This window comes from Lotus japonicus, chromosome 5 (genome assembly GCF_012489685.1).
Source record: "Lotus japonicus ecotype B-129 chromosome 5, LjGifu_v1.2".
Lineage (NCBI taxonomy): Eukaryota > Viridiplantae > Streptophyta > Magnoliopsida > Fabales > Fabaceae > Lotus > Lotus japonicus.
This window is the reverse complement of record NC_080045.1, coordinates 10,907,597-10,926,499: the sequence shown is the minus strand read 5'-3', so window position 1 is coordinate 10,926,499 and position 18,903 is coordinate 10,907,597. Positions and strand designations below refer to the sequence as shown.

General features: G+C 35.4%; 1 protein-coding gene and 1 pseudogene across 1 annotated transcript; both read left to right on the top strand.

The window, feature by feature from the left end:
• Positions 1 to 4,735: 4,735 nt before the first annotated feature.
• Positions 4,736 to 16,444, top strand: LOC130719070 (uncharacterized; annotated as a pseudogene).
• On the top strand, positions 15,539 to 18,594 carry LOC130718852 (uncharacterized). Its single transcript, XM_057569480.1, has 3 exons — positions 15,539 to 17,496; positions 17,612 to 17,760; positions 18,131 to 18,594. The coding sequence occupies exons 1-3, from the start codon at positions 16,453 to 16,455 to the stop codon at positions 18,414 to 18,416; spliced, it is 1,479 nt and encodes a 492-aa protein (XP_057425463.1). The 5' UTR covers positions 15,539 to 16,452; the 3' UTR covers positions 18,417 to 18,594.
• Positions 18,595 to 18,903: the final 309 nt, after the last annotated feature.

The window sequence follows — 18,903 nt, the reverse complement described above, 5'->3', positions numbered from 1 at the left end:
AAAGCATGTTAGATCCATCTTTGCTTAGTTGACAATAAAGGACTTTTACTTTGTGTCAAACAAACTCAAGAGAAACATGTTTCATTTTTTTCAAGCACTTCGTTATATACTGATGTGAAAGTGCCCTAGACTGTCAATGATGTCACAAGTAATAAACACAACAGGGCATTTTATGCAAGTTATGCTACATGCTACAAAAATTAGGCAAATATTTATGGCATCTCTGCAATGCAAAGGCCTAGCAATCATCCAAAAGAATCACAAGTGTTGGATATATACAACTGAAAATTGTCATCTTTTCGACTTTTCTTCTTCTAGTTGTGTATGCAGAAAAAGAAAAAATTCAAAAAGTTGTGCAAACTACACAAGCCCCCAGCTTTTCCAAGCAAATTTACCCAGGGACGAAATTAGATTGTTCAATGGAATAAGAAACTTGTTGAGAAGTTTCAAACAGTAAGTAACTATCTACTTTAGGTGAAAGGATGAGATTAGAAGTTAAAATATTATCTAACAGACATAATTTGTAGGATACACCTGCAAATTCTAAAAAAGTTTCAGGTAGCACTGGAGTTCTACAAGAAACACCTTATTCATCTGAAACTCTTGAAGTCAGTAATATTCATGTTCATATAAGGATACTACTAACACAGGCGGTGAATGTTTAAGTTACAATAACTCTTAATTTCCTTTAAATTCACTTGTGACATGTAACAACAGTTCTCTATAATTCCCCTAGCATGCTAGCATGAAGTCATGAACACATCACCCATTTTTTGCAAGATACCACAACTAAAAATTACTCGTCGTATGTTTAAATGTAATCAGAGCATTTCCTAGGAGCAAATTCACTACTTATCTAGACTATACATGCATATATGTTCTTACTGGTAGGCATATTACGAAAGAAAAGAGAGTGCATGATCTACCAATTGTTCTAATATACACAACCAAATTTGCAACACTGTTGAAATGTCCAAAGCAAAACATACTAAAAACATATAATTCTGCGAAATGTTAAAAGAAATATACAGGACTATCTGGTTTTCCTTGTACCAAGTGCCAATCTTCCAATCTTTGAATACTATTCAACAAGACCAAGGGAATAAACCTGAAATCAACGGAGAAAGAGGAACCCTAAGAGCATAAACCTGAAATCAACGGAGGAGAGGAGAGCATAAACCTGAAATTGACGGAGGAGAGGAGAACCCTAATCGCACAAGCTGAAATCGACGGAGGAGAGGAGAAGTGAGATCCAGAAGAGGAGGCTGTAGTGGAGGAGAGCAATGTGTGGAGGAGAGCAGCGCGGTGGAGGAGGGCGGCGCGGTGGAGGAGAAAGAATCGAGTGAAGCGAAGAATGGGGAAGAAAGAATCGAATGAGTATATATACGAGATTTAACGTCGGTTTTGACCAACGTTAGTATTTTTTAAAAAAAATTATGAATTTAATGTCGTTTTGGACCGACGCCAGTCGTAAAATAAATTTAATTTTAAATATGTCATATATTTAGCGGCGGCTATAACCGACGCCAGTTATATATAAACCGCCACAAAACTTAGCGTCGCCCGTGCAACCGACGTCAACGTTCAATTTAGCGGCGGTGGAGGTCAACTGCCGCTAGACATCCATTTTTTTGTAGTGGTATCCCTTTATATAAGACTCCTACTATATTTTAGAATATTTTTTTACTATTTTTCATATATATCCTTGTATTTATTTAATTTTCATAATTCAAAAGTTGTGATTAGCATTAGTAATTAATTCTCTTCAACACTAATACTAAAGTCGATGCTTTGGCAAAGGAGGAATGTTTCAGGTTAGATCTTGTATGGTTGTTTAAGAATCAGTCTGCTTTGTAAATATTCTGCTCTGAGAAGTTGTTGTTTCTCTGCGATTTCATGAATAAAGTTAATCTTAATTTTTTTTTATCCCAAACACTACTCAATACATTCATTAAGGGTAGATGTGAATTTTTTTTTCAAGCCAGTACATAATTAACCTTATTACATGCTTTTAATAATAAGCGTGATTATCTCAATGTGGTCTTATCTCAAGCTGAAATCGACGGAGGAGAGGAGAAGTGAGATCCAGAAGAGGAGGCTGTAGTGGAGGAGAGCGGTGCGTGGAGGAGGGTGACGGTGGAGGAGGGCGACGATGGAGGAGAGCGTCGGTGGAGGAGAAAGAATCGGGTGAAGTGAAGAATGGGGAAGAAAGAATCGAATGAGTATATATACGAGATTTAACGTCGGTTTTGACCAACGTTAGTATTTTTAATTAATTCTCTTCAACACTAATACTGAAGTCGATGCTTTGGCAAAGGAGGAATGTTTCAGGTTAGATCTTGTATGGTTGTTTAAGAATCAGTATGCTTTGTAAATATTATGCTCTGAGAAGTTGTTGTTTCTCTGCGATTTCATGAATAAAGTTAATCTTAATTTTTTTTAGGGTTAATCGTCTACTTGACCCCTGTCTTTGTCTCGCCGTTTGAAATTAGTCCCTCCCCGAAAAATTTACAAATCTGGGTCCTCTCGTTTGCAATGAGTCTGGAGTAGGCCCTCGTCGGAGCCCGGAGCTCCGGCGAGTGATGAATAGGCATGTTGACTGGATAAATGAGGCTGACGTGTCAAGGAAAAGAAAAAGAAAAAAGAAAATAAAAATACAAATCAGTTTTAATTAAATTAACAAAACTAATCCTAACTTTCAAATAAAAAAAAACTGATTCTAATTTAATTAATAAAACAATTAACAAACTAACTCAGTTTCAAAAAAAAAACAAACTTATCCTAAACCCTAAAATAAGGGAAACAAATTTTCCCAATCTTCTCCATCCTAACAAGCCGCCCACCACTTCTTCAGCCCACCACCGCCGCTACTTCTCCTTTCTTCTCCACCCCACCACTTCTTCACCCCACCATCGCCACTTGTTCACCTTTCCCCCTTGATGCTGGTGTGGTTGGTGGTATGAAAGTGAAGAAAATGGTGAAACTTGAAAAAGATGAGAAGAAAAACACCCAGAAACACAAAAGAAAAGAACGTGAAAAACCCATATCTGTTTCCTACAATAAGCAACAAACCCAAATCGACCAGAAAGGAATATGGAAACATGTCCACCACTTCAAATCGAGCTTCGATTTCAGGTGACCTCCGTGACTTTGGGTTGAACGCCAGCGACCAGAAAACGAAGATCAAGGCCACCGCAGAGAAGACGTTGGATCAGAGGACGAGCTTCACCGGCGAGGCGTGCCACCGGGCGCATCTGGGTTCGTTAGGTTTCGATGCAGGTTCACGCTTCTGGGTTCGTTCTTTCACCTTCAACCCAATCGTGTGTCAGAGTTTGGGATTAGGGTTTCTCTCTCTAAAATTACTGCAAAACGGTGGAGTTCTTCTCCCTGTTTGGTTCTGATTCTCCCTAAAGTTGTATCCCTTTCTCTTTATTGCTCTGATTCACGTGTTTCTTCCTCTCTTGCAATTGAGCAGCTTCGTCGTTAGTGTGGTGGGACTTGAATTGAGAAACAGGTTTGGTTTTGGTTGCTGGGTATGGGTGGTGCTGCTGGGTTTGGTCTTGCTTGCTGGGTGAAGGAGCTAGAACAGGAAGAAGAAGTTGAAGTCGAAGGAGGTGATGAGGAAGAAGAAGCCGGAACAGTTCTGATTTGGGGATTTGGGGGTTGATTTTGGGGTTTATTTTGATTTGGGGCATTAATTTGTTGGGTTAATTTGTTTTAATTTGAGCATTGAAAAAGGGGATGAAGATGATGGGATGGAGAAGATGAAGATCTTTGTGAGATGATGAAGATGATTATGAAGGAGATGAACATGTTTTGATTTTCTAGGTTTAACTTAACTATGATTGTTTTTTGGGAGAATTAATTTTTTTATTGTTTTTAATTTTGTTAAGTAAATTAAATTTTATGATTTGTAATTTATTTTTTATTTTTTAAATTCACGTAAGCATTTTAAACCAGTCAGCAAGCCAAATCACCCCTCGCCGGAGCTCCGGCGAGGACCTGCTCCACCCAAATTGCAAATGAGAGGACCCATATTTGCAAATTTTCCGGGGAGGGACTAATTCTAGACGACGAGACAAAGACAGAGGCCAAGTAGACGATTAACCTTTTTTTTTTATCCCAAACACTACTCAATACATTAATTAAGGGTAGATGTGAATTTTTTTTTCAAGCCAGTACATAATTAACCTTATTACATGCTTTTAATAATAAGCGTGATTATCTCAATGTGGTCTTATAATTAAGGAAGTGAGCACTAGAAAATGAAAAGACAAGCACTTTTTTTTCATAGGCAGACAAGCACTTAATGAGGGTGACACTGGCTTCGAGCGTGAAATGAAGGAAATGAAACGACCTCAAATTTTCTCTCTTTTTTTGAAAAAAAAAACTTAAAAACTTTATCAGAAGCACAATTTCTGAGTGGCGATGATGTAATTTTTACCACAAAAAAATCCAATCTTTACCGTCCCTAATTTCTAAGTGGCGATGATGTAATCTTTTGGATTACCAAAGTGGCGCTTCACTTCATATATCTTTGGGAAGAGGCATGCACAGCACAGATAAACTTTGAAAAGGGAAATTGTGTGTTGTTGACTGAGTCTTGAAGCTTCATGCACAAGCACAACTCTTTCTACTTCCGTCCTTATTAAGAAATTCTAACCTATGTGCTGTGCATTTTAATCAAGTATTCTTCACTAGTGAAAGCTAGATCCTTGGGTTGAAAGGAAACACTATGGATGGCTTAATAGACACCATACTTTCTTGGTCACTTGAAGACATTTTCAATGAAGATCTTTACAAAGACAAGGTATGGAGTTTATTATATGTATATATAGCACCATTTACTTTCTTTTTTTAAGGTGAAACCCCCCGTGTTTGGTTCTGCAATATGAACAAAGAAGTTAGAAATTTGTAGCTTCAACTCACTGTGTATTAGATTGTGAAATGTATTTATCCATTTAAAAATACTGCTTGTATTTTTGCAGGTGAAATGTATTGACCGATCATTCAAGTCTGTTGATCATTATTTTGGTTCCTATGTGTATCCATTACTGGAAGAAACTCGAGCACAACTGTGCTCCAGTATGGAAATCTTATCAAGTTCACCTTTTACAGAAGTGATTTCTCTTAAAGAGGCCTCGTTGCGTGGACAGACACGGTATAATGTTAGAACTGACATATGGAGAAACAGGTCTTCTGGTCATGGAAAAGAGCTATACAAAACATTGAGTGGAGATTTTTTTATTTTGGCTGATTTTAAACCGGAAACTGTCAATGATCTCCTAAGGGTGGGAGGGATGTGGACTTTCATACTGTCAACTGGGCTTGTAGAGGAGGAAATGAAGGATGATAAAGCAGAATTTAAGGAGTTGAAGGATGATAATGCAGAATTTATGTCTTCTTTTAAAGTTTTTCCATCTAAAGATATTGACCTTGATGAAGTAGCCCAAAAGTCTCTGTTTATAATATTTTTGACAAACATAACCTCCAACCGAAGAATATGGAAAGCCTTGCACATGCCTAGAAATACAAAGCTTATCAAGAAAATTTTATGTACTGGTGATGTGGTAAGATAGTTAATTCTTTCTTATGGCTTTAAAAGTGTTTCAAGTTCAATATCATGTGATAAAATTATAAGCTAAATGAGACCAAACATTGATAGCATTAACCTATATCATAGCATAACAATGTAATAATACCCAGTTTCTTATTTTTGTTGTTTTGATATTCAGTACTGATGGTCTGCCATAGCTTTTTGTAGAAAGCACATTATTGATTTGCTGTTCATGCATAAGATGATTTGCACAAGCTAGAAAAATTGTTTATAAATTTGTTAATGAATTTTTCTTTCTCATTATTATGGAGTCTGCAATATCTAAGTATAACTAAATTCCAAATTTAATTATTTCTATGACTAATGGTTATATGTTGGGAACAGGTTGACAGAAGTTGTGATTACTGCCATCAGCAGACAGATGCTCAAAGGGAGGACACAACATATCAAATGTTATCATCTGAGTTGAATGAGTCACAGTACAAGGCAATTTGTGCTAGCCTTTCCTCCTCTCAATGCAATCATCAGCCCACTGTGGATCTTATTTGGGGTCCTCCGGGAACAGGAAAAACCAAAACTTTGGGCACACTGCTTTGTGCCCTACTGAAGATGAACTGTAGGATTCTTGCTTGTGCGCCCACTAATGTTGCCATTAAAGAAGTGGCATCTCGTGTCTTAAGCATGGTGAGAGCATCCTTTGATATAAATTCTAATGGTTTGTTCTGTCCATTAGGAGACATACTCTTATTTGGGAATCGCGAACGGCTCAAAGTTGGGGAGGATATTGAAGACATATATTTGGACTATCGTGTTGAGCAGCTTTCGTTGTGCTTTATGCCTCCTACTGGTTGGAGATATTGTTTCGATTCAATGATTGAACTTCTTGAAAGTTGTGTTTCCCATTATCATATATTCATTGAAAATGAGATGGGAAAGAAACAAAAGCAAATAGATGATAATAATACTAATAGGACAAAAGATGATAGCTCTTCAGATTGTAGTGAGAGCAAGTGTGAATCTTTTCTTGAGTATGTGAGAGAAAGGTTTCTTGCAATTGCATCACCACTTAGAAACTGTATTTCTGTCTTATGTACCCATGTAGCCAAGAGTTATATTAGGGAACATAACTTTGAAGGTTTGGTCTGCCTTATTCACTCCCTTGATTCCTTTCAGACTTTGTTGCTCCAAACTAATATTGTTTGTGAAGTATTGGAAGAACTCTTTTCTCCTTCTGAAAGGCAACATAGTTCTTTTGAGTCTTCTGAGGGTGATGAATACTTGTTGAACAAGAACCGAATTGAATGTCTATCTTCTTTGAAAACCCTAAAAGATTCACTTGGTAAACTCGAGTGGCCGGATGTTAAACATGAAGAATCAATCAGGGAGTTTTGTTTTCAAACATCCTCATTAATATTTTCCACTGCTTCAAGTTCCTTCAAGTTGCACTATGTTGCCATGAAACCACTGAACGTTTTAGTGGTTGATGAAGCTGCACAGTTGAAGGAATGTGAATCAATCATACCGTTACTACTTCATGATATAGGCCATGCCATTCTTGTTGGAGATGAACGCCAGTTACCAGCTATGGTGGAAAGTAAGGTATGTATTCCAAAATTTCTTTACTAAATCTAATATCCTGGGTCCCTACATCTTTATTTACTAAAACATAGATAAGTTCTCCATTTCCAATCAACACTAATGCTTACCCTTTTGCCTGTATTAGGTTTCTTTAGAAGTTGGTTTTGGAAGAAGCTTATTTGAAAGGCTGAACAGATTGGGTCATCCAAATCACTTACTCAACATACAATACCGGATGCATCCGACAATAAGTTCCTTTCCAAATTCTTACTTCTATTTAAACCAAATTCTTGATGCTCCAAAAGTTATGAGGAAGAACTATAGAAAGACATATCTCCCTGCGCCAATGTTTGGTCCATATTCCTTTATTAACATAGTTGGTGGCAGAGAAGAGTTTGATGATGATGGACGAAGCCGGAAAAATATGGTTGAAGTTGCAGTTGCTATGAAAATAATTAGGAAGTGTTTCAAAGGTTTGTGTTTTTTTATATGTAAATGTTTTCTCCGTGGCAATCTATCATATTATTTCATTTTCTTATTCCTTGAAAAGAAGTATAGGAAATAATTGATTTTAAAACTACTTGGTTGTGATTGGCTTAATTTGCCACCATGTTACAATTCTAGTATAAGTATTTAGCAGTATCAACCATCATGCATCATGTTATTGCAAGTTCTTTTTCCTTGAAGAATATTCTAATCATATGAGAAAATTTTATTATTTTAATGCTACATGGTCGGAACTTGCATAATGTATGTCACCAAGTAACGTTTAATTATTTAGTGGTATTAAAGATCTTGTGTTCATAACGGGATTTGTTGGAAAAAAAAACAAAATTTCTAAGCATGATATTCTGCCTGCTTTTGCCTGGTCTGCAGTGTGGCTTGATTCAAAGGAGAAGCTTGGTATAGGTGTAATTTCTCCATATGCTGCCCAAGTTGTTGCGATTCAGAATTCACTTGGACAGAAGTATGATTGTTATGATGGATTTGATGTAAAGGTGAAAACGATTGATGCCTTCCAGGGCGGAGAACAGGACATTATTATTTTATCAACTGTGAGAACTAATGGCAGCGAGTCACTAGAGTTCATTTCCAGTCACCAGAGAACTAATGTTGCTCTTACAAGGGCAAGGTAGAGCTTACTATTCTCTATTCTTTTAACATGCCATTTGTTTTTGTATGTTAATGTTGGGGCTTTGATATTCAACAGGCACAGCTTGTGGATTTTGGGAAATGAAAGGACTCTGGTAAGTCAGGAAAATGTCTGGAAAGATTTGGTGCGTGATTGCAAAAAGCGTCAATGTTTCTTTAATGCAGATGAAGACAAAGATTTGGCAAAAAGCATTTGGGATGCCAAGAAAGAGCTGGATCAAATTGATGATTTGCTTAATGCAGATAGTGTCCTTTTTAGAAATTCCAGGTGGAAGGTACTTGGTTTATCAGTTTTGTAATGTTATTTATTGTTCATCTTCTTGATATCCTCATTATGTACTTAACCTTTATTTTACATTCCCACCTTCAACATTTTTTTAGGTTCTTTTCAGCGACAACTTCCTTAAGTCATTCAAGAAACTGCGGTCGACCAAAAAGAAGTCAGTCATTGGCCTCTTACTCAAACTTTCAAGTGGATGGAGACCAAAAAATATGAAAGTGGACATACTTTGTGGAAATTCTTCAAAAATATTAAAGCAATTCAAAGTTGAAGGTCTCTTTATTGTTTGTTCAACTGACATATTAAAAGAAGCGAGACACACTCAAATTTTGAAGATATGGGATGTCCTGCCTCCAGAGGATATCCCAAAAATTGTGAAGCGTCTTGATAATATATTTGCAAGCTACACCGATGATTTTATAAGTCACTGCAATGAGAAATGTTTTGAGGGGTAAGTATTTTGAGTTGTATTATTTGCACTAGAGTTGTTTTAGGATTTTAGCTAACTGATAGAGTGTGTTTTTGCTTCTTTTCTAGGAATATGGAGGCCCCCATGAGTTGGGAAAGATCAATAGATATCATCAAGTTTAAGAATATTGGTAATCATGGAAATGAAGCAGAAATAAGTGGTTGTGATGAAAGAATTTATGTTGAGAATTCAAAGGTAGAGGAGAGTTTGTTATTGATGAAATTCTACCCCTTATCATTAGTTGTGGTTAGCCACTTGCTTTCTGATCATAACAGCAATGAATTGGATCTTCCATTTGAAGTATCAGATGAAGAACGTGAGATAATTCTGTTTCCTAAAAGTACATTTGTATTGGGCCGCTCTGGTACTGGAAAAACAACTGTTTTGACCATGAAGTTATTTCAAAAGGAGAACTTGCACCATATGGCTCTTGAAGCAACATATGGAATTAAGAGTGGTGCATTTCCTTTTGTGAATTGTGATAAAGAGCAGGAAGAAAACTCTGATGGGAATGACAGGCCTGTCTTACGCCAATTATTTGTAACAGTGAGTCCTAAACTATGTCAAGCGGTTAAACATCATGTTGTTCGATTGAAAAGGTGTGGAACCTCTACCTCAAACTATCTTCTTGTCTTTCTTTCTTTCTTTCTAAGATAAGTAACAAACAAAATATTGTTTGAATTTGAGACGAGCTAGCTAATTTTTTAATAATCTCTTTTATAGTCTATCTGGCCATTTGTTGTTTGTGTCTATATGTTTGACTTTTGAAATACTTAGGTTATATTAAAACTGAATGATTTAATTATCATTGTATACTTATATGCAAGTAGAAAATAACTTATTGGAAGCTTTTTGTGTTATGTTTCTCTGTCCTTTTTTCATGGAATATGTTTTCATTAGCTAAGAGAACTGTGGTGAAACTTGAAACTCTGTAAATTTGAAAGGTATGACTGTATACTATATAGAGGCGATAGTTTAGCCAATAGTATTTCATGAAATGTTATATTTCTATAACAAATATTTTCCATTTTTTGTTGTTATTTTTAAAAAAATTAGTAGGTCTCAATAAGCTTTTGTTAGTATAAATAGCTTTGCAGATTGTTGTGTTCAAAGTGGATGGAAGGTGGAATCAAAGAGCAATGGTTTTTTAAGAGGTTTTTCTTTTATAAGTGTTGTAATTATTTTTAATATAATACTTGACCCCCACAAATTGAACCGAAAAAACTCAATATGGGTCTCCATCATACACATGTATTTTTCTAAAATAGGTATAAGTATTATTTGAATGCATGTGTTATAAGTTGTGAAGTAATTTATTGTCAAATGAAAATTTTTATGGATCAACTTTCCTTAAAGTTGATGCTATTAACTTATTAAGTGAAGAATCGTTAGTGGTTTTATATTCAATATTCCGTTCTCATAGAGTTAATTTAGCCTGAAACAAGTACAGTGCATGAACTCAATTTTTCCTGTACTTAAATTTTTTTTTTATAGAGATTTGGGTGGCTAAGGTATTCTTGACCACTTCATCAAAATAATTTGATTTAACCACATGTTAATTACAAATTTTCCTATCATTTTATATTCATTTATATTACAAATTAAATTTCTATAGTAATTTGGTCGTCAAAAGCAATCTTCACCTCCTATTTACTTCAACAAAAGCTAACCTAAAAGCATGCTCTCGGAAGCAAATAATTTTTTATGTAACTATTACTAATCTTTTTATCTTATTTGTACGTGTTCTTTAATTACATTCACCATGATTTTCAATATCTTGAGCAATTTATGTTGATCTCTATACATTAGTTTCTGTATAATTTTTTTGATCTCTGTACATTAGTTCTTAAGTTTATGTTTTATTCCCCTTATCACTGTTTTGGTCAGACTATTTTAATTGTTTGTGATCAGTGGTCCAGTGTAGTGATACTATAACTTTTTTTTTCTTTTTTTAACTTTGATATAAGGTTTTATTTTGTCATTTAATTTGTTGATTGATATTTTTTTTAAGAACAAATTATGTGCTGAATTGCATTATATTTCTTCTGTGCGACTATAATATCCATGTTGTTTCAGTTTTAGAAATATGTAATGGTGTTGAAGTTACTCTATTGTGAGTCCTTTTTTCTGGAGTCATTATAGTATACTCTGCAAATCTGTTGAAATAATTTGGCCTCATGTACTTTCATTGATTTGATTGGTATCTAATATTATTAGACCATGTGATTCATGCAGATCCATCTGCGATAGCAATATTTCCGCTGAAAGTAGTTCTATTAAGGAAGATGTTGATGTTGATACATCAATTCAGTTTAAGGACATACCAGATTCTTTCTTTAATCTTCCAGCCAACTCATACCCACTTGTGATAACATTTCAGAAGTTTCTGATGATGCTTGATGGGACTGTGGGGAATTCATATTTTGAAAGATTTAGTGACCTATGTTCGCATACTCCAAACCTTGGTGTAAAAACTGTTGCTTTAGAGACATTCATAAGGAAGAAGGAGGTGACTTATGATAGGTTTGATTCTTTGTATTGGCCACACTTTAATTGCCAATATACTAAGAGTCTAGATCCATCTAGAGTGTTCACTGAAATTATATCTCATATAAAAGGGGGTATGCAAGCAATGGAGCGTGGTGATGGTAAGCTAAGTCGTGAGGATTATCTTTCCTTATCTGAAAACCGAGCATCAAGTTTGAGCAAACAGAAAAGAGTGATGATATATGATATTTATCAAAGTTATGAAAAAATGAAGATGGACAAAGGGGATTTCGATTTGGCTAATATTGTAGCTGACCTTCATCGTAGACTCAGAACCAAAAGATATGAGGGTGATGAAATGCATTTTGTGTATATTGATGAGGTTCAAGATCTCACCATGGGCCAAATTGCTTTGTTTAAATATGTGTGCCCAAATGTAGAAGAGGGTTTTGTTTTTTGTGGGGATACAGCACAAACAATAGCAAGGGGAATTGATTTCAGGTTCCAGGATATAAAATCTCTATTTTACAAGAAGTTTGTTCTAGAATCCAGGAGAAGTTCATATAATCAGGTAAAGGAGAAAGGGTTAATTTCAGATATCTTTTTATTGAATCAGAACTTTCGGACTCATGCTGGAGTGCTGAAATTATCCCAGAGCATCATTGAACTTCTTTTCCGGTTTTTTCCTCTTTCTGTTGATGTTCTGAAGCCTGAGACCAGCTTGATTTATGGGGAAGCTCCAGTTGTTCTTGAATGTGGAAATAGGAAAAATGCAATTGTAACTATTTTTGGCAATAGTGGACATGTCGGTGGGAAAATTATTGGCTTTGGAGCCGAGCAAGTAATTTTGGTACGAGATAATTCGTCTCGTATGGAAATTTTAGACTACGTAGGGAAACAAGCTCTTGTTCTAACCATTTTAGAGTGCAAGGGCCTCGAGTTTCAGGTTCTTAAAAGATCATGATATCTAATTCAAATTATGTTATTCATGTTGTCTTTTTCGTGATGGTATTCTTTGTTCTTTCCCAGGATGTGTTGCTGTACAACTTTTTTGGCGCTTCACCATTGAAAAGTCGATGGAGGGTGATTTATGAGTATATGAATGAACAAGATATGCTGGAACCAACACAATCATCCTGTCCGAGTTTCAATGATTCCAAACACAATATTTTGTGTTCTGAATTGAAGCAGCTTTACGTGGCTATAACTCGTACAAGACAGAGATTGTGGATATGTGAGAATACAGCGGAGTTTTCTATACCTATGTTTGATTATTGGAAAAAGAAGGGTCTTGTACAATTCAAAGAACTTGATGATTCTCTTGCTCAGGCAATGAAAGTTGCCAGTAGTCCAGAAGAATGGAAGTCACGTGGCAAAAAGGTTGGTATCATAATCAACTATTATTCTCATTGTGCTTTCTTAATTCTGAATTAAATTAATTTATCCTACAATTTTTCCCTTAGCTCAAATCATAGTTTAATGATGATTTATCAGGTTTTTATTATATTTTGATTTGCAATTTACAATATCTTTGTACCTCAGATTATGTTATGCTATGCAAGTGTTTCCCTTAAGCGCGTAATTAAACTGTTTTCCCAAACGCACCTTATATTATCAATGGGTTTTATCTATCTACTTTTTCCTTCTAATTATCATATCATTTTGAATGTTCCCTTGCAGCTATATTATCAAAATAACTTCGAGATGGCGACAATGTGTTTCGAAAGAGCAGGGGACTCTTATTGGGAGCAGAAGTCTAAAGCTGCTGGTCTTAGGGAAACTGCAAACCGTTTGCGTGATATTAATCCTGAGGATGCAAATGCAATCCTTAGAGAAGCTGCTGAAATTTTTGAAGATATAAGAATGGCTGATTCTGCTGCCCAGTGTTTTTCTGATCTAGGGGACTATGTAAGAGCTGGTATGAACTTGAACTTTGGGATCTAATCCTAAGTTTTGTGCCATTTGTTTGGGAAAGATTTTAATAGCATACAAGTTTATATATTTGTGCATTAGGTGTTAATTAATCATTTTACAACACAATATCATAGTTTTATATTTTTGTTCAAATTTTTTAGGCAAATTTTTTATTTTAGGTGGTTACGACTTTTATCCAAACCTACTTTCTGATGTAGTTACTGATTATAGCTAGATATTATTTAGATGGCTTCATTTATGATTTACGTTTATGTAAAATGTCACCTTGACCCAATTCAGGTTATATGAGTGTTATATTATTGCATTGTTGTGGATGAATGCATTTGGTTTTTGATTTAAAAGTTTCATTTATTTTTTAATACATGTGAAAATCATAGGTAGAAACCTTTTTAGTCTATTGAAGTTATAGGTGGCAAACCAAGTGGGTTGGTGTAGTGGTTCAGCACTTCATCTCTTAAGCAAGTGGTAGGGGGTTTGATTCCCAACTCTTGCAAATGGAAAAAACTCATTGGTCAGCCTCTTAACGCTTAGTGTGTTGAGTGTTGACAGTGGAGAGAAGGATTAGTCTCACAGCTATCGACTGTGAGGATACCTTGGTTAACATTGAAAAAAAAGTTTTCGGTGGCATAAGTTTGTTCTTGAGAAGAAAGTAAACATTTACTTGATCCCTCAATTATGTATACTGACCTTAATTTGGTTCTCCGTCAATGTTGTCCTCTAACATAAACATATTCACTCGTAAATATATTAAAAATAACATTTATATCTAAAGCTCATATCCATATGTTATGTAGACAGCTTGAAATGCTTAAAGCTACTATATGAAGAAGTTCTACCAAGAAAATTCAGATTTAAAACATTATGACCTTGTGTGTCAAGGAAAGAATACACAAGCCTAAGTTTTGCTGAGTTAATCTTTTTGCTTTTCAGTTATCTAGTTAATGAAGACTTTGGAGAGATCTTAGAAAAAATGTAGACTGGGTACAAGATTAGTTGAACTATTAAAGAAAATAAGACCACATTATGTCACTTATAACAATATGTAAACAGAATTGGCACCTGATAAGATTCTGGATATAGTTATATATTAGTGACAAAGTAGTTTTAAATTTAGTTAGGTTAAACTTGTAAGTGCAGTTCTTTAGTTTAATTAGTAGAGAGGGATAGAAGAGATGGGCATTCTGAATTTTTAGCATATGAGTACTGTGAATTAGAAGAGTTCTAGAGATGGGAAACTCTTGATAGAAGAATTTTTTTCTTTTCTCTGTTAGTGTTTCTGGCATCACTGACATATTTATAGTCATTCTTTCATCTCTTCTCTACAAGCTTAGACATATATTTTCTTTTGCATTCTTATACTTGGGTTAAAATTTGATATTGTGAAATTCTAATTTGTAAAATTAAATTCCTTTCTGCTAACAGGGAATCTTTATTTGCAAAATTGTGGAGAGCCTGATTTGAAAAGAGCAGGTGATTGCTTTTATTTAGCTGGATGTTATGAAAATGCAGCTCAAGTGTATGCCAGGGGAAGTTTCTTTTCAGATTGTTTGACTATTTGTGCAAAAGGTGGGTTATTTGACATTGGTTTATCTTACATTCAACAATGGAAGCAAAATGAAAATTCTGACCAGGGTATAGTTAAAAGTCATGATCTGTGCACAATAGAGCAAAAATTCCTGGAAAGTTGTGCTCAAAATTACTTTGATAAAAAAGATGTTAGATCCATGATGAAATTTGTTAGAGCTTTTCACACGATGGATTTGAAACGTGACTTCTTGCAATCATTAAATTTGTTGGACGAACTTCTTGTGTTAGAAGAGGAATCAGGGAACTTTATGGAGGCACTAAACATTGCTAAGATGATAGGTCATATTCAACGTGAAGCAGATCTTCTTGGAAAAGCTGGCAATTTCGTGGATGCTTTTGAACTTCTGTATTTCTATGTACTTGCGAATTCTCTTTGGTCTTCAGGAAGCAAAGGGTGGCCCTTAAAGAAGTTTGCACAGAAGGTTGAGATTTTGGGAAGAGCATTGTCATTTGCAAAGTTAGAGTCCGACAGCTTTTATGAACTTGCATCTAAGGAAGTTGAAATATTATCAAATGATCATAATAAGGTTTCTGAAATAATGATTCATTTGAAATCTTCTCGTCTGCATGAGAGTATCAGGGGTGAAATATTATGTTTGTGGAAACTTTTGGATGCTCATTCTCACCTGAACTCCTCTAGGTATGTCTGGCAAGACAATTTGCCTAATGATGTTGTTGGAGAAATGATATTGAATAATCAACTTTCTGTGGAGACACTGTTTTATTGTTGGACATGTTGGAAAGATAACATTGTTCATATATTGGGATGTCTTCCAAGTATCAAATCGCTAGAGATTCATCAGCTTAGCGGTCATGGGAAATTTGCATTGAATTATTTTGGTATTCGGAGGATAACTTGTAATCTAAATGAGATTTTCTCTTTGCTCATCCCTGATGCTAACTGGGTGATAAAATTGGGTGACAGATTTCTAAAGAAGAATGGAAGGCTAGTGTCTGTTGATATTCATTCTTTAGTTTCTTCTTCTCAGAGCTATTGGATGTCAGAGCTGCTTTCTGTTGGCATCGCAGTTTTGCGCAACCTTGATGCACTGTACAAGTTTTCAGTTAATAAAGGTCTTTCTGATTTTTGTCAGTTTCAGTCCTTACTGCATATCTATGAAGTCTCGAAATTTATTCTTGGATCCAAACGTTTTAGCCACACCCACGGTAACTTGAAGACTTTGGACAAATTTCGCAGACTTCCAATTGACTGTTTACTTCGGTACATAATTCCCCTAGACTGGAAAAAATCTCTGACAAAAGGCATGGTTTTTCTAAGGACAACTGAGGCATGTAAGGATTTGGTGAAAGAGACCATCTATGAGATCATTAGGCTGAATGGTAGGTTAACCTATGGTCTAATTGGAAGGGTGGTGATAATGGTTCTTGGTACAGCTAATCTGAAAAATGAACTTTATGTTGAAATTATGTCCAGATTTGAAGAATACACCCTGGAAAGAATTCATTCAGTGCGTGCAGTGGAGTTCAGAACAAGAAATTTCTCAAGGCAATGAAGCAGTTAAAGAGATGCACCGCACGTTTAAACTCTATGAAGCCTTGCAGTATACTTACAATGTGAATTGGATAAATGAAATTGATTATATCTCTCCATGTTGTTTTATCTATCTGGTTGAACGGCTTCTGCTCTTGTCATCATGCCAGAAGGGGTTTGTTTTTGCTACAAAGTCATCTTTCTTCGAATGGCTTAATCACCACGATGAAAATTCACTTCCAAATTTGACATCGGTGGCTGAGGCACAACTGGGTTTAAGAGATATCCATGAGTTCATTGCAGGTGTCCTCCGAGAGTTAATTTATAATCAAAATGGTACCATAAATTGGATCCGGAGATCAAACTTAGATGTGAAGAATTACTTACCATTGTTTGTCCTGAGATTGGTTGTCTCAATGTGTTTGCTTCACATCAGCTCTGGGAACTATTTAGATTCACTTCGAAATCTGTTGGGAAAGAGCCATATAACCTCTCAACTTCCATTGGAATTTTGTGATGTTCTTCGGAAAGGAATGAAGCGCCTTAGTTTGAACGTCTTTGCTAAGGCATTTAAAGTGATTGACAATCCCTTGCTTATTGTCAAATTATGGAACAATTCAGAAATTGTGTGCCCAGATGCTGTGTTTGTAGATTTCAAGTTATGCCGGCAAAGAGAGCTCATATTGCAGATGCTGTTTCCAAGTAGAGTTGACAGCGTGGGTGGGGAAAATGCAGCAACTATTGTTGAATGGTCTGACCTGATATCTAAGGAGTTTCCTTCAACCAACTGTTCCAGTCTTCCAAGTAAAAACTGTGCTTCTCTTTCAAATCCGATCTCGGATGATGGGTTTAAAGATTCTATCGATGTTGACTGCTTCTGGGATAGGTTGGAAATCTTAATGTTAACAATTGATGAATGTCATCTTCATAGGCTGCCTCTTGATTCCATAATGATAAAGGTAAGCCAAATGATTTGCGTAGTTTAATTGCAATGGCACAATCACACTATATTTATGTACTTCTATCAAAATTATTCTTTATTTTGGGTCCTTACTTTTTACATTTTCTCTTCAGGAATCGGTGGATCCTTGCATTCAACTTTTGACTTCAATAAGTGGAATGTTTTCAGATATCCCTCATAACCTCAAATACAAAAATGAAATGGGAGAGGTGGTGATCTTGCTTGATGAAATGAAGCAACTTTCTTCCGCATTGAATGTGAGGTATGTTGTATAAGTAACTTGTTCATGTCATAAACTCTCATTGAAGGTTTATAATAGTTGAAATAGTTTTGTATTTCTGTTTTTGTACAATGTTATAGCTAGTTAGTTGTTTCTAATAAGTAATAACTAACTTCAGTTACTTTCTGTTACTCTTTCTACTGTAAGAGATTAGAGATTGTTTCTCAGTATTATCATCAATAACAGAAGCACCATTGTCCCCAAATTTTTGGGTATGAGCCAAAACAAGCCACCAATTTTTTGGCTGCTCTGTCCAATCAGTAATTTTAATTTATGAGTTATGTAGTCACAGATTTGGTTATATTAAAAAATATATGGTCACGAACCTCTTTATTTTTTGTTTCTTCTTCAGTGATTCAATGACTGAGAACCACATTTTAGTTGGAGAGCTCTTTAAGAAATTTCTTGCAAGACGACAAAAAGTAGAGCACATTATGAATGAGTTGTTTTTGTTGTGGAAGAAGAATGTCAATGTTGAGTATGAGCCAGCACAAGCCAGCACTGCAGCAGGAAGTGATGATCAGGGTCAAAATGTCTTGGAGGAATCAAAAGATAGCATGTCCAAGAATTCCCAAGGTGCCAAAGGGAAGAGAAACAAACCAAAGAAAAGCAGGAGAGGGAAAAAGGGAAAGAAGTGAATGTGTACTTGCGTTATTCAAAAGTTCATTGTGATTTCCAATATAATTGTGCTTGTTGCAATTAGACAAAATTTCATGCTAAGAAAATGTAATTTGACACTTGTAATCCATTTATTTTTTTCTTGCGCAGCAAGATTTAGTTCTCCGTTTAAGGGACATATAATTTCGTTATTATATCTTGTGGGCAACAAACAAGAGTGTGTTTGTGTAGAAGTTTAGAGTGTGAATTTACTTTGAATTTATTGATTTGACATTCTGTTATTGAGTTTCACGCTTTTCCGTTTTCATTGCCCTGGAACTCATGAAAATGTTAATCTAATTGTTTCCCAAACATACTCGCATATTACCAAAGAATATAATGAATATGTTATCCTATTTTATCTTGTTATCGTGCACACGAAACAATATTCTTGATTTGTGCAGTTTCTTTTCAAGTCGGTTTCCGAAGAGGCTTATTTGAGAGGCTGATATCATTGAGTCATCCAAT

Excerpts from the sequence above, each read along its gene's own strand:
- LOC130718852 (XM_057569480.1), top strand. The coding sequence starts at position 16,453 with ATGAACTTTATGTTGAAATTATGTCCAGATTTGAAGAATACACCCTGG. Across the intron at positions 17,497-17,611 it reads TTGATTCCATAATGATAAAG|GAATCGGTGGATCCTTGCAT; the intron begins GTAAGCCAAATG and ends TTTTCTCTTCAG. Across the intron at positions 17,761-18,130 it reads TCTTCCGCATTGAATGTGAG|TGATTCAATGACTGAGAACC; the intron begins GTATGTTGTATA and ends TTTCTTCTTCAG.